Source organism: Zingiber officinale, chromosome 11B (genome assembly GCF_018446385.1).
Source record: "Zingiber officinale cultivar Zhangliang chromosome 11B, Zo_v1.1, whole genome shotgun sequence".
Lineage (NCBI taxonomy): Eukaryota > Viridiplantae > Streptophyta > Magnoliopsida > Zingiberales > Zingiberaceae > Zingiber > Zingiber officinale.
In genome coordinates this window covers 63981011-63996975 of record NC_056007.1, presented here as the reverse complement: position 1 = coordinate 63996975, position 15965 = coordinate 63981011, and the positions used below count along the sequence as shown (strand labels likewise).

At 45.4% G+C, this 15965-nt stretch overlaps 1 protein-coding gene across 1 annotated transcript; it reads left to right on the top strand.

The window, feature by feature from the left end:
- Nucleotides 1-10403: 10403 nt before the first annotated feature.
- LOC122033734 (ankyrin repeat-containing protein At5g02620-like) lies at nt 10404-14062 on the top strand. The gene is made up of 4 exons (XM_042592898.1): nt 10404-10858; nt 10999-11503; nt 12122-12531; nt 12781-14062. Exons 2-4 carry the CDS (start codon nt 11095-11097, stop codon nt 13642-13644), a joined length of 1683 nt encoding a protein of 560 aa, XP_042448832.1. The 5' UTR covers nt 10404-10858; nt 10999-11094; the 3' UTR covers nt 13645-14062.
- The last annotated feature ends 1903 nt before the right edge of the window (nt 14063-15965 follow it).

Below are 15965 nucleotides of genomic sequence, written 5' to 3'. Positions count from 1 at the left end.
GGAGGCTCGGGGCCTGGAGCTGAAGATAAAGAAGCTGATGGAGCAGCTCGACAGGGAGAAGGCGGGCCGCTCGGCCGACGCGGACAAGCTTTAGAATCTGAATGAGGCCCTTACTGGCTCCCAGGCGGCTTTCAAAGAATATCAAGATGTCGAGCCGAGTCGAATCGCTGCCTTAAGACAGAGCTACATCCGCTCGCCTGAATTCTCGGAGAAAATCTGCGAGCGGATGTACACAGCCTTCGACTTGGCTATGACCGCTACCACCACTTATCTGAAGTCTAAGGGTCTTCTTCTGGAGTCCACTACCATTCCGGCCGGCGATCAAGTGGCGCTCCTGGACAACATCCCCAAGGACCTTTATGATTATATCGAGTAACTTTTGTAATTCGGCCACTCGGCTAGATATGATCCTTTTTGTACTTAGGTCGTCCGGCCTAAATTTTTAATTTTAATGCAGTGTCTTCCTTTCGCGCACTTTGTCCTTTTGCTAGTTAATATGTGTGTTGTCCACTCGCCTATTCTCACCCTTCTGGCATTCGAAAGGGAGTTTTGCGAAGTACTTGGTGTTGCCCTTCCGCTCGGGTAATTATTTCGAATGCGTAACATTCCGCTTTGATAGCAGAGATCGCTCACTAAAAGTCGACCAGTACCTTTGGGCTTTGAGCCAAGCAGGACGTAGAGTCGGTCGAACGATATTGATGGCGAGTTTCTCGGACATGTGCGGTCCTTTTTTATTTCCTTCTTCCGCTCGGAGGGTTTATAGACGCCGGCTCGTCTCTCGATATTTAACGTCGGAGCTCGACGGTCTTCCGCTCGGCGGGTTTATAGACGCCGGCTCGTCTCTCGATATTTAACGTCGGAGCTCGACGGTCTTCCGCTCGGTGGGTTTATAGACGCCGGCTCGTCTCTCGATATTTAACGTCGGATTTAACGTCGGAGCTCGACGGTCTTCCGCTCGGCGGGTTTATAGACGCCGGCTCGTCTCTCGATATTTAACGTTGGAGCTCGACGGTCTTCTGCTCGGCGGGTTTATAGACGCCGGCTCGTCTCTCGATATTTAACGTCGGAGCTCGACGGTCTTCCGCTCGGCGGGTTTATAGACGCCGGCTCGTCTCTCGATATTTAACGTCGGAGCTCGACGGTCTTCCGCTCGGCAGGTTTATAGACGCCGGCTCGTCTCTCGATATTTAACGTCGAAGCTCGACGGTCTTCCGCTCGGCGGGTTTATAGACGCCGGCTTGTCTCTCGATATTTAACGTCGGAGCTCGACGGTCTTCCGCTCGGCGGGTTTATAGACACCGACTCGTCTCTCGATATTTAACGTCGGAGCTCGACGGTCTTTAAGGCTAATTTTGACACTGCCGTTCGGCGAAGCTATTTGCCATCCTTTAATTATTTCTGCTTCCTACATTACAAGGACATAGGCGACCAAAACATATATAAAAATGAGTTACATCCGTGCACCTTTCACCCAGCTCGATAAGGCTGGAGATGATTCTCGCTCCATGGCCTATTCAGTTGCCGCCCGTCTTCATCCTCCAAATAATAAGCGCCCGAGCGGAGCTTTTCGATGATTTTGAAGGGGCCTGCCCAAGGAGCTTCTAGCTTGCCGACGTCGCCGACCGGCTTGACTTTCTTCCAGACAAGGTCGCCGACCTGGAATGATCTGGGGATTACGTGCCTGTTGTAATTTTGCTTCATCCGTTGACGGTACGCCATCAGCCGGACGGACGCCTTGGCTCGCTCTTCATCAGCCAAATCCAGCTCCATGTTCCTCCGCTCGGCGTTGCCCTCATCGTAATTCTGGATTCGGACGGATTCGACACCGACTTCGACGGGAATCACCGCTTCACCGCCATATACCAGATGAAAAGGTGTGACGCTCGTTCCTTCCTTTGGAGTCGTTCGGATGGCCCATAGGACGCCCGACACTTCATCCACCCAACTTCCTCCTAAATGGTCGAGCCGAGCGCGCAGAATCCGAAGAATTTCCCGATTGGCTACTTTGGCTTGACTGTTGCTCTGGGGGTACGCCACGGAGGTGAAGTGCTGTTCAATGCCGAAGCTTTTGCACCAATCTTCGAGCAATTTTCCTGTGAACTGCCGCCCGTTGTTGGAAATAAGTCGACGAGGGATGCCGAACCGATAGATGATGTTCTGCCAAATAAACTTCTTGACCATCTGCTCGGTGATCTTGGCTAGTGGCTCGGCCTCCACCCACTTGGAGAAATAGTCAACCGCCACCAATAAAAATTTCGGCTGCCCGCTCGCCATAGGGAATGGACCCACAATATCCATTCCCCATTGGTCGAAGGGACAGGACACAGTGGCTGCTTTCATTTCTTCTGCCGGTCGGTGTGAGAAATTATGATACTTCTGACAAGAAAGGCACGTCGCGACGGTCCGAGCGGCATCTGCTTGTAAAGTTGGCCAGAAGTATCCGGCCAGCAGTATCTTTTTAGCCAGCAATCGCCCACCCGGATGTCCTCCGCATGATCCTTGGTGCACTTCCTGGAGGATGTACGCCGCGTCTTCCGAGCTCACGCATTTTAGAAACGGGCGGGAGAAAGCCTTCTTGTATAGTTGATCTCCAATGAGCGTGAACCGATCGGCCCTTCTCCTGATAAGTTGGGCTTCATGGTGTTCGGATGGCGTAGCTCCCGAGTGGAGAAACTCCATGATGGGTGTCCTCCAATCACTTGGGAATGTGAGAGCTTCCTTCCGGTCGACGTGCGCCACCAAAGATACTTGTTCGATTGGAGACTAGGTGCCGAGCGACGTTATTACACTTGCAAGCTTGGCTAATTCATCGGCCGCTTGATTTTCCGCTCGGGGTATCTTTTGGATGATGACCTCTCTGAAATTGGCTTTGAGTTTTTCAAAGGCTTCAGCATAGAGTTTGAGCCGAGCGTTGTTAATCTCAAAAGTACCAGAGAGTTGCTGAGCGGCCAACTGAGAATCTGAATGTATTGTCACCCGTCCGGCTCCCACATGCCGAGCTGCCTGCAAGCCAGCTATGAGGGCTTCATACTCAGCTTCATTGTTTCTAGCTCTATAATCCAGCCGGACGGATAAGTGCATCTTCTCTTCTTGGGGAGACAGCAATAATACACCAATACCGCTCCCGAGCCGAGTGGACGATCCGTCTACAAATATCTTCCACATGGTTTCGGGCTCTGACCTTTGTACTTCGGTGACAAAATCCGCCAAGGACTGCGCTTTTATCGCCGACCGGGGCTGGTATTGAATGTCGAACTTGCTCAACTCCGTTGTCCATTTGATGAGCCGTACGGACGCTTCTGGATTCAGTAATACTCGTCCGAGCGGACTATTAGTTTTGACAATGATGGTATGCGCCAGGAAATATGGGCGAAGGCGCCGAGCGGCGAGGACCAGAGCGAAGGCCAACTTCTCGAGCCCCGTGTAGCGAGATTCAGCGTCTTTTAAAATATGGCTCAGAAAATATACAGGCTCTTCTCCGCTCGCCCTCACTAATGCCGAGTCGATTGCTTGCTCATTTGAAGATAAATAGATACACAGAGGCTCACCTACGGCTGGCTTGGCTAGTACCGGGAGAGAGTTCAAATATGTCTTCAAATCTTCGAACGCCCGATCGCATTGTTCGTCCCAGTGAAACTTGGTGGCTTTGCGCAAGATTTTGAAAAATGGGAGACTCCGATCGGCGGTCTTCGAGATAAATCTGGACAATGCTGTTATCCGACCGGTCAAGTGCTGCACTTCCCTCAGATTTCTTGGAGGCGGCATATCTTGTAAGGCTTTCACCTTGCTGGGATTTGCTTCGATTCCCCGCTCGGTCACTATGTAACTCAGAAAACGCCCTCCTTTTGCTCCGAACAGACACTTCTGTGGATTTAGTTTAACGCCGTACTTCCTCAGCGTTCGGAAAGTCTCCTCCATGTCTTCGAATAGATCGACCGCTCGGACGGATTTGATGAGAATGTCGTCCACGTATACTTCCAGATTTCGCCCGATTTGCTCCTTGAACACTTTGTTCATCAGACGCTGATATGTGGCTCCCGCGTTCTTCAGTCCGAACGACATCACATTATAGCATTATGTGCCGTCGGCAGTGACGAAGCTAACCTTTTCTTGGTCTTCTCGGGCGAGCGGCACTTGATGATAACCTTGGTAAGGGTCGAGCATACATATCAGCTCCAGCCCGCTGTGGAGTCCACCAATTGATTGATTCGAGGCAGAGGATAAAAGTCTTTCGGGCAAGCTTTGTTGAGATCCCGAAAATCTATGCACACTCTCCACTTGTTGCCCGGCTTGGATACTAATACTACGTTCGCCAGCCAGCTCGGGAACTGTACCTCGCGTATATGGTCGTCCTCCAGCAGCTTCTCCACCTCCGCCCGGATGATGCCATTCTGCTCGGCGCTGAAATCCCTTTTTCTCTGCTTCACCGGCCGAGAGTCCGGTCGGACATGCAGTTCGTGCTGCACTATGCTCGGCGAAATTCCAGGCAGCTCGTGCGTCGACCAGACGAAGACATCACAGTTTCTCTAGAGGCATTTGATCACTTCCTGTTTACGGCTTTCCTCCAGGTCGGCCGCAACGAACGTTGTGGCCTCCGATCGGGTCGGGTGAATCTGCACTTCCTATTTTTCTTCATAAACTAAAGAGGGAGGCTTTTCTGTTATAGCGTTCACCTCGATCCGGGGTGCCTTCCGAGCGGAATTGGCTTCTGCTCGGATCATCTCGATGTAGCATTGCCGAGCTGCCAGTTGATCCCCTCGTACTTCTCCCACTTTGTCCTCGACGGGGAACTTGATCTTCAGGTGGAAGGTGGAAACGGCCGCTCGAAATTCGCTGAGAGCTGGTCGCCCCAAGATGACGTTGTATGCCGACGGAGAGTCCACCACGACGAAGTTTGCAGTACGCGTTCTTCTGAGCAGCTCCTCTCCCAGCGATATGGCCAGACGGATCTGTCCGACCGGCTGAACTTCATTTCCCGTAAACCCGTAAAGGGGGGTTGTCATGGGCAGCAGCTCGGCTCGATCAATTTGCAGTTGATCGAATGCTTTCTTGAATATGATATTGACCGAGCTCCCTGTGTCAATAAAAACGCGGTGAATAGTGTAGTTGGCTATTACCGCTTTGATGAGAAGGGCGTCGTCATGGGGGACTTCAACTCCTTCCAAGTCCCTGGGTCCGAAACTAATTTCGGGTCCGCTTGCCCGTTCCTGGCTACAGCCGACCGCATGGATCTGGAGCTGTCGGAAGCTCGCCTTCCTTGCTCGGTTAGAGTCACCTCCGGTCAGCCCGCCAGCAATAATGTTGATCTCGCCTCGGGAAGTATTACCTCTATTTTCTTCTTCCCGAGCGGAAGGTCGGGACCGTTCTCTAGACATTCGATGATTCTCCCGCCTCGGAGAGCGATGCCGGTCGGGAGTTTGTTGTTTTCGCCTGTCAACTTGCGTCCGATCGGCTTCATGAGTTCTCTGTCGCCTATCGGATGAGGGAGACCGTCGACCACCATTCGGGGAACGGGATGAGCAATCAAGGGAAGACTTCGACAATCCCTTGTGTTGTGCGTATCCGTCCGGTGGAAGGAGAAGAACATCGGGGTCCATTTCTTCTTTGGCTTGGGCCGGGCGGCAGCTACCTCTTGCACGTGGGACCTAGCATGGGGGGAGCGGATTGTTTCGGCCCTCGGTCCTCTGGGTGGGTGAGCAGCGTGCGACTTCCGCTCGACAAGAGGTGCCCGCTCGGTTGAAGTTTCTTTTTTTCGGGCTACTTGGGCTTCCTCCACGTTGATGTATTCGTTGGCCCGGTGTAGCATGTGATCGTAGTCTCGAGGCGGCTTTCGAATGAGCGATCGGAAGAAATCCCCATCCGCTAGGCCTTGTGTGAAGGCATTCATCATGGTTTCCGAGGTGGCCATTGGAATATCCATGGCCACTCGGTTGAACCGCTGGATATAAGCTCTGAGCGGCTCCCTTGGCTCTTTCTTGATGGCAAACAGGCTGACACTCGTCCTCTGATAACGCCGACTTCTTGCAAAATGATGGAGGAAGGCCGTTCGGAAGTCCTTGAAGTTTGTGATGGACCCATCCGGCAACCTCCGAAACCATCGTTGAGCCGATCCAGAGAGGGTGGTTAGAAAAACTCGACACTTCACCCCATCCGTATATTGGTGAAGGGTGGCAGTATTGTCGAATTTACCCAGATGATCATCCGGATCGGTGGTCCCATTGTATTCGCCGATCGTCGGGGGCACGTAGTTCTTTGGCAGAGGATCCTTCAAGATGGCTTCTGAGAATTGGCGATTAATCCGCTCGGGTGATGTATCCGCTCGGGGGGCTTTTCCTTTTCTGTCGTCTCGTCTTGGCCTTTCATCCGAAGAAGATCCCCGATCTCGATTAGTTGTTGCGGCTTCAGGAGTGCGGAATAGGGCCCGATGGAATGCAACGGTGGCCTGAGGTGCTTCCGCTCGGCCTCCTAATGCTGATGTTACTTGCTGCTCTGCCCGCTCGGCTGGTGCCTTCTGCTTCTCTTCGACGAGCTTAGTGGCCCTCAACTCGATCAGCGCGTCGAGTTCCTCCGTGGAAAGCGTCACCGTGTGCTGTCGTCCAGCCTCGTCCATTGTTTCCGTTCGGATGCAGGAGCGGTTCCCACAGACGGCGCCAAATTGATCCTGTCCGAATCGCTGAACCAACGGATGCTGGGTACGTGGCGCTCTCCTAGTCGATGGCGTAGGCCTCCGTCTGGTCACACGAATCTCCGGCGAGCCTGCACAAAAGTCGGGCCGGGAAGGGGTTCCCGGCGACGACCCTCCGACGCTCAAGTCAAGCAAGCAAGCAGTGAAAAAGTGGCTCTCCGAATATTAGAACGCGTACCTCCGGCGAAGGATGAGGGCCTTTATATAGGGCAGCGGAGAAGCGAGCGTACACATACCGAGGTGTACACATGTCCGCGGCTCATACCCCAGTAAGGGCTTGTCAGTGAGCTTACCTGACCCATACTGCTACAGTCCAAGCCTGTCCTCAATGGGACAGCGGAACCCCCTGTCATAAGATTTGGAGTATGGCCTACATGTGGAACATATCCGCTGTCAGAAAAAGATGTGTCACTTGTCCTTTTGCCCTTACTCCTTGGAGAGCGTCCGGCCGGCCAGCTTCCGCGACATCCGGCCGGACTTATACGATGGTTTACTTAGGGAGATTCTCAATCACGTGCTTTGTGGAGACTATTAGCAGTATGCTACCTGATGGCTTTGGCCTAGCGTGTAGTCCGATCGGCCCTGCGATCTTGTCCGCTGAGCGCCGGAACCTTGACTTTCGACGAGACGCCTTTAACCATCAACTAGACACCGACCGGCCGCCCGGCCGGTCGAACCCACCCTCTCCGCCCGGCCACCTGCCACTTTGACTTCCACGTGGAGTTGACTCCACCGGACGGGGGCCCCCTGTTCTTACAACCGGATCAAATCGATCAAACCATTTGACGGATGAACAGTGCTTATTGTTTATCTTCTTCGCGATAGAAAAAAACTCGAGCTTTATCGCGATAAACACGAGGCGTCTCAGAGCCGACTTCCACCGATATTTTAACACGATCGCCGGCGCTCCTCTACCGCCATATGCTCGGGAGGAAATCGCGACTTCGACAGCATTGGCGATTATTGCGAAATCGCAATCTCACCATTTTACAGTTAATTTCATGCTTTCAGAACCATAATTTTGGCTATGATACCATTGTTGATCCAGATAGCATGAAATAAAACCAAAAACTAAACTGTAAATGACTTACATTGATCTCCTGAAGAAATAGCAGAAGATGTCGTCGAAGACGTTGTTGCTTCTGTTGCCGAGAAGATCACCGTTTGGAACCTCCTCGAACTTTTTCACGAACCAAATCCCGGAGCCCAAGACGTTCTCTTTCGCTCGCACACTGATCACCTCACACCTTTGCTTTCCTCCGTTGATCACCTCCAATCCTTCTTCTCATCCTCCTTACTAATCTTATCTTGGACGCCTTTTATAAGAAGAAAGAGGAAGACGAAGGGGAAAGGACGTCTCTTCGTCTCCTTGACGTTTGCAGAAAGGGGAGATGAAGGGGAAGCAACGCCCCTTCGTCTCCTCTCAATGTCCAACAAGAGCATCTTCTGCTGCCACCTCTTGAAGTTCAGTCCACTGAACTTCTCTGGCTTTTCCCCATGGTTGATTGACATAATTCCAATCGAGGCGAAGGGGGTCTGCACGTGTTGAGTGTATTGTACCTCAATTTTCATTCTGTGGTTATCTGAACATAATCGATTCTATTTCAAGATTGTTGAAATAACAAATATTTCTTTTTTAAGTCTCATATCAATCGAAGAAAAGATTTCCTCAAATTTTCCATCTCTCGCACAATCATCACCTTCTCGATCGTATAAGAATCTTTCGTCTCTTTCTCATGTTGATCATGTTCATCTTGTCTCTCGATGCTATTAGAGAATTCATGTATAAACTTTTTGATAAAATAGTGTCAAAATTCTCTAAAGTGAAACGGTTAATATTACTTTTATTTTACTTTATTAATTTCTTTTAAGTTATTCAGTCCTTCAAGGTTTAATTATGGAGATAAATATCATAAAATTTTTTATGATTATCAGAATAAATCTAAAATTTTTTCGACAATATAATAATTCAACATTTCAAATTTATCATCTGAGAAAAATATCCTTCAATATACTATAGTTAAAAATTGAACGATAAATAGTTAAGAGATTACATAGATACACCCGGTCATTGCACCATATTTCAAGGGACCTCCTACTTTATTAATTGATTATATGTATGATCTAACCAGACTCATCATTAAAAGAAAATGCACATAACTTTATTTCTCAACCTTTTACTCTTAAATATTTTTCATTCACTATCAATGACTCAGTATCAATAATCAATCATTTTCTAATGTTATATTTTTGAGAGCTATATTGTTAGTTATAAATGTTAAAATATTATCAATTTTGTCATGAAAATGATCGTTTTCAATTCTATTTAACAGTAAAAAATGATTGTGTGCATAAACGATTAAATATCCACTACTTGTTTCCTACCTAATATGATAGCTTTGCTTTTGCTAATTACTCACAAGCTACAAAAATTAGGTCAATAAAATATAGCAAACACAACTAATGGGAGATTGAAATATTGTGGAAAACTTAATCGTAATTAATGATGAAATGTTAAGTAAATGTTAAGCACAAGAAGAAAAGTCATGGAAATTTTTTAGAAGTTGTGACATTTTTGAAAATAGTTTTGTCACTTTGTTAGTTCTCTTGTCAAAATCATCTTGGTGGTGAGTTAGACTATTGAAAAAATTATGTTCATTTAAATAAATCTCAATTGGGAATTCATCCAATATTTACAAAGAAAGCATACAATGAATTTAGGTCCCAATTACATAGTCGAACCGGTAACCATGTGCCAGATTTACAGCATACAATGAATCTAATCATAGGTTCATGTGTGTTTTATACTAAATTATCAATTTTTTTTTGAATATAAAACATTTGTGCTTGCTACATGCATGAATCTAAGGCATAGTGACCCACATAAAAATTATTTGGTTCCATCAATCATAGGAACATAAAGGTGAATGAGAACTTTATATTTTGTTCTTGAAAGATCGAGCATAACTTATACAAACTTTTATAATATTAGATCAATGAATAGTACTAAAATATAATCTATTTGATGAATAATTAATATAATTTCCACACGTTTTAAACCTAATCATTGTTGATATATATAGATAGATATATAGTGATGTGCTTGACTAATAATATAATAACTCTAAAGAGATAGAATGGTATCAAAATTGAATTGAATGATTCAAACGATACAATCCAAAATTAAAGAAGAATTCCATTTGGTTAAAATAACGAAAGCAAAAGTCTAAATAATATAATTCATAGGGGAAGCTTTTAGTTTGCCACTTAGAGTTGTATTTTTTTTAAAATGCCCTTCAAATTTTTCATAGAAAAATATTCTTAAGCTAGGGGTGTCTGTCTGATGCATTCAAACAAAATTAAATTAGATCACACTAAATTTTTCTATATTGAATGTTTAATGAATAATCTAGTGAATAAACTTGTTAATTTATATCATACAACCTGTGTCTTATATTATCATGTCACAATAGTTTAAGGGATCATTTTAAGAATTTGGAAACAATAGGAAGGTACTTGAGAAAAAACACTTTAATTGTGGGAAGAGGGTGTAAAATGAAATTCCCTCTAATTCGAGGTACCCAAAAGGTTAAACTTTTGTTTTGTTTACCAAATTTCCGATCGAGAATGGTCATAAAATAATATTTTATTTTCCTAAAAATTGTCCCAATCGGTACGCGCCATTAAATAGTCAACGCGCAGCCTTCATAATGGAACGGTCTCCTCTTTCTCTGCTGCTCTCACTGGAGACCCAATTTTAATCGTTCGCTGGCGTTGTTCATAGTCTTGTTCCCTCTTTCATGGTGCTTACGATAGCCGCCATCGTTTGATCTATCTACCTTCCACCCACTGAGAACCAGATCATCCCCCAGTTTTTCTTTTTGATGCTTTTAGCAAAGTGTTGACACTGACACCAACCGCAGCCATGAGGATGCATACGCGCACAATCCTTGCGCGCAGAGCAGTCGTTTAGCGCATTCACACAAGGGCAAGTGGATCGATACGCGAACACTTCTTTAGTCGTCGGAGTTTCCTGGGAAAGAAAGGGTTTTTGATTCTCCGCAGCAGCGAGCATCTGATGCGTCGAGTTTCTGAACGCCTATAGGAGAGTCTCCGATTCTTTCTGCTAGAGATCCATGGAAAGCGCTGGTTGTTGTGATTTTACATGTAAAGGTATCTCCTTTATCTGAAAACTAGAAAAAAAATCTGCTAGTTTCTCGGAAAATTTTGGGAGGTTTTTGGTATTGTGATTGCTTGATTGGTTATCTGGAACAAAGGAGGAATTTTGGTTTGATTTGGGGCTTCCTCTGTAGTGACCTAGGTTTTTCCCTTTCATGGTTGAGACTGGATTCTGTGCTTAAGAGATAGTAGGACGACATACTCTATTTCTAAATAGTTCAGCTTTGGCAATGGAGAAACAACCAAGAATCGGAGCACTGGAGAAGTTGCAGAGCCTCCGGAGCTTTCGCATGGACAAGCAAAAAAGCTTTCGTTTGGGAGACAGACAGCGAAGCTTCAAAGAAAGGAAGAACAAGGATAGCCCCGGAAAACGAGGGGATCTGGATCTCCACCTCGCTGCTAGGGCTGGCAACGCATTGCATGTGCAGATGATACTCTCGGAGTGCAGTGAGGAGCAGACGAAGGAGTTGATCTACAAGCAGAACCAGGACGGTGAGACTGCGTTGTATGTTGCTGCAGAAAAGGGTCATGTGGAGGTTGTTAGGGAAATATTGAAGGTCTCAGACATTCAATCAGCTGGCATCAAGGCCAACAGCAGCTATGATTCATTTCATATTGCTGCTAAGCAGGGACATCTTGGTAAGCACTGTTATCACTGATGAACTCTTTTTTTTCCACCCTTTTTTCTTTCCAACAAATTATCTTGGCTGGCAAATTATTATTCATTGCATGTGATTTTGTGCTACCTTAAGTTGTGTCATAGATTGATCTTGTTTCATTGGCATTTGGATTTTGAAGTAATGAAGAGAAGTAAGGATATGCTCTTGTTTTCTTTTTTTTTTCATTGCTGACCATAAGTATCTTTTTTTCAAGAGATGATTGCTTCTAAGTAATGGAGATAGCACCATTATCACAACTATGAGTTGGATAACCTGATGCTTATCATTCGTATTCTTGTTTATGCCTCTCAAAAACCTGAACTCAAGTTCTGATTTGTTTATGTTACTCACTGAGATTCTAGTTTGCACGCAAAAGGAAGAATATGGTTTTTTCTAGAATCACTGTATAAGTTGAAATGTTGCGTTACAGGGTAGCCTAGAGATCTTCCTTCATTCCTCTTAAATTTTCTTGACGGATTGGTCGTTTTCCTTTATCTCAGTTTTTTTAGTTTACTGCTTGTCGAACCTTTTTGTTAGTTGCCTTTTATTGATTATTTGTGGACTTATTTGTTTTCCTTTTCTTTGATGGCAAATGCAGAAGTTTTGAGGGATCTCTTGCAATGTTTCCCCGCACTAGCCATGACCACAAATTCACTAACTTCCACAGCCTTCGACACTGCCGCAACTCAAGGACATGTTGATATTGTTAATCTGCTGCTAGAAACTGATGCAAGCCTTGCTAAGATTGCGAGGAATAATGGGAAAACAGCCTTACATTCTGCAGCAAGATTTGGACATGTTGATGTGGTAAAGGCCATCCTAGAAAAAGATCCTACCATCGGTTTGAGGACTGATAAGAAGGGGCAGACAGCATTTCACATGGCTGTGAAGGGCCAAAATGTTGAAATCTTAATGGCATTGCTGGAGCCTGATAAATCAATAGTCAATTTGGAAGATAGTAAGGGAAATAGACCTTTGCACATGGCTACAAGGAAGGGCAACCCAAAGGCAAGTTATAGTATGCTCTACTCAATTTCTGCTTTCTGTTGTACCTGTTCCACTGTCTTACATGCCTGTTGCTCTATGTTTTTGAATATGCCATCTTCGAACATGTTCTTCAGTTGCAGCAACCTTATAGTGGAACTACTTTATCTCATCAATTTTTTTTTGAATAGTTGATTTCTCATCTTTTCAGTAGGCTTTACCATTCCTAGTCGATGGATCATGAATACTTTTTTTATGCATTTGTAATTGCAGATTGTGCAAGCCTTGTTACAAGTTGAAGGAGTTGAGGTAAATGCAGTGAATAAAGCAGGTGAAACTGCCCTCAGCATTGCTGAAAAGTTGTCAAATGAAGATATTGCTGGTATTCTGAGAGAATTTGGTGCAGTTGTTGCTAAAGAACCAGCAAATACAGCAACGGCTGCGAAGCAACTGAAACAAACAGTCAGCGACATAAAACACGATGTTCAATTTCAACTCAAACAAACCCGTCAAACCGAAATGAAGGTGCAGAAGATCAAAAAGAGGCTTAAGAAGCTGCACCTTGGAGGTCTCAATAACGCCATCAATTCCAACACTGTGGTTGCAGTTCTCATTGCCACTGTGGCGTTTGCAGCCATATTCCAACTGCCGGGCTCCTTTGTTTCAGATCCTGAAGAGGGCTTTACCCCTGGACAAGCCTACATTGCGGAAAGCGCAGCATTCATCATATTTTTAATCTCCGATTCTTTGGCTTTGTTCATCTCACTGGCTGTGGTAGTTGTTCAGACTTCCTTGATTGTCATTGAGCAGAAGGCGAAGATGAGGATGGTTTTTGTGATGAACAAATTGATGTGGCTGGCCTGCCTCTTCATATCAGTGTCCTTCATCTCTCTTACATATGTAGTTGTGGGAAAGCATGATTTGTGGTTGGCTTGGTCAACTATGGCGATTGGTGCTACGATTATGCTGACCACTTTGGGTTCAATGATTTACTTCGTAATTATTCACAGGATCGAAGAGAAGAACATGAGAAACATAAGAAGGAACTCGAGGAGCAGGTCTCACTCCTTGCCTATGTCAGTTGGCTCAGACTCAGAGTTACTGAATAGCGAGTACAAGAGGATGTATGCTCTTTAGAATGGATATATATGATCTATACTTGGATGCCTACACTTGAAGAGCTACCGAGAATCCTGACGCAGTTTTTATGTAGTCGGCAAGCTCCTGCTAGAGAACTTGCCAGCTACTTCTCACCATTGACATGGTGCAGTCGAGGGCTTAGTATGTGTTAACCTCTGTCGAAGGTCCATGTACCTGGTATTCAAAGAGTTTTCTGCTAGAATTATTTTTAGTTCAAGATGCAGTCAATCCTGGCCGATGCCGGTCACCTACTCTGATGCATGTGCAAGTATCTATTCTTTGTAACGTCGGTTCATCGATGGAAAAACTCGACTTACACAATGCGTCAAAACTTTTTAAGATCAATAAATTTGCAGGTAACAAGTATCCCCCTTGTAGATATTCTCCATTTGTAAAGGAGAGTGGAAATTTGAGATGTTTGCCTGTTTTTAAGATACTAGAATTTCTCTAAATTTTCTTAAAAGAGAAATTTTATAAAACGGTGGATAGTAGAGACTTTCTATCTCCCTAGTTTCAGAATCTTTTTCTGTTCTCCTTAATACGAACACTTCACTAATGATCATTAAGAGTCAGGTCTTATCCGGGTTGGTACTTAGTAGAGGCGTTGCCACATAAAGCCTGGGTCAAATCCTGGCTAGCGCGTGTTTCACCATCCTATCACGATGTGAGACCGTAGTGATGGAGTGTTTGGATGAGTGTAATTGCCACATTAAGAGTCAGCCAGTCATGTCTTGTTCTTAAATTGAATTCAACTGACAAATGGTCGACAACTCTTAAGTGAGACCTTCTATCTCAGTTTCAGAATCTTTTGCATCTCTTCTGTTCTCCTTAATACGAACAGAGGGTTAATAATCATTAGTGAAGTGAGGAACCACACTTCACTAATCTTTTGCATCTCTTCTTTCCTTCCCTTCCCTCACTCCTTCCCAAACAAAGTTCAAAATTTTCTTTCTCCTTATTTTCCCTTTCTTCCTCTTCCCTCACCTCTCAAACAGACCGTAAGAGTTTGGTCTTGTTCCTAAATTGAGTTCAACTGACAAATGCCATCGACAAATGATCAACAGCTCTTAATTGCAGTCCAAATGCAGGTATTGAATCCACACCAAGTACTTTACACCGTTTGTTGCCCCAAGGGCATAGCCCTCGTCACAGGATAAATTGATATAAATGGACAAGGATCACTTCCTAATTAAGTCGATAGAAATATTCTCTCATAATGATTTGTTTAATTTCTTGATTTACTTTTCTATATATATTTATATATCAACAATGTGAAACGTCCGACTTCAATGTATGACCTTTTGTAGAAATAAGTAAATTTTTTATCTCATATAAACGACCGTTGTGCTAGACAAATGTTCCCTATGATTTATCCCCCTTTCAGAGAGTATGGGGTCGCATTAGAAGGGCCGCTAAGGTGACGACTTTACCTTTGCTCCAATACGTAATTTTATTTTTACCTAATATCATGTAAAGGGTCATTGTTGGTGCAATATCCCTAGGCTTGAATCTTGATGTTTGAGTTTTGATATTTGATAATATGTGGAGATTGCATATGCAATCGTCCGTTTGGGAAGATTGTTGATACAATTCTCCTCTAGTCAAGGTTGACCAGTTAGATGTGAAGAAGAGTCAAGTAGGTCAAATGGTTGATTGGGTACTTGATTTGGAAAGTCCTAACTGTTGGAATCCAAAGGTGTTTTGACGTGATCAAACAAGTTAAGTTAGGTCATGTTTTGTTTAACCCTTATGTCTAAGTGTGCAGGAGCTTCGGAACACAAGAAGTCGAGCGGAAGACGCGGCTAGCGAGAAGGACGACACGAGGAGAGAGCCGATGGGCTCGGTGCGTCCAAGGGACGAGGTGATCGCGAAAGAGTACACCAGTGGACGAGAAGAACATACGCGACGTTCGAGGGATGAGAAACCGGGAAGGAAGGTTGCTCGAGGAGAAACCCGGAAGTTGAGTTCGAGTGAGCCCTATTCCAGATGGCTGGGATCACCCAAGCTAGCAGATACCGAGGCAAGCAGCACCGGAGCAGAAGGCCCGGACAAGAAAGTCAACTTGGTTGACTTAGTGGTCCGGGCGCTCGGAACCATTCCGGGCGGCCGGAGTTGGTATTTATCCAGATCACGATCAAACCGCGATCCGTGCGCAGGGGATAAAACTTTATCCCCCCTAGGGCGCTTGGAACCTTTCGGGGTGCCCCGACCAAGACTATAAATAAAGCCTTGGTCCAGAAACTTTTCATGAAGTCACTTGTACTTTATTTCTCTGTGCTTTACTTTTCTTCTGTGCTGTTAACGTTGTAAGAGGCTAC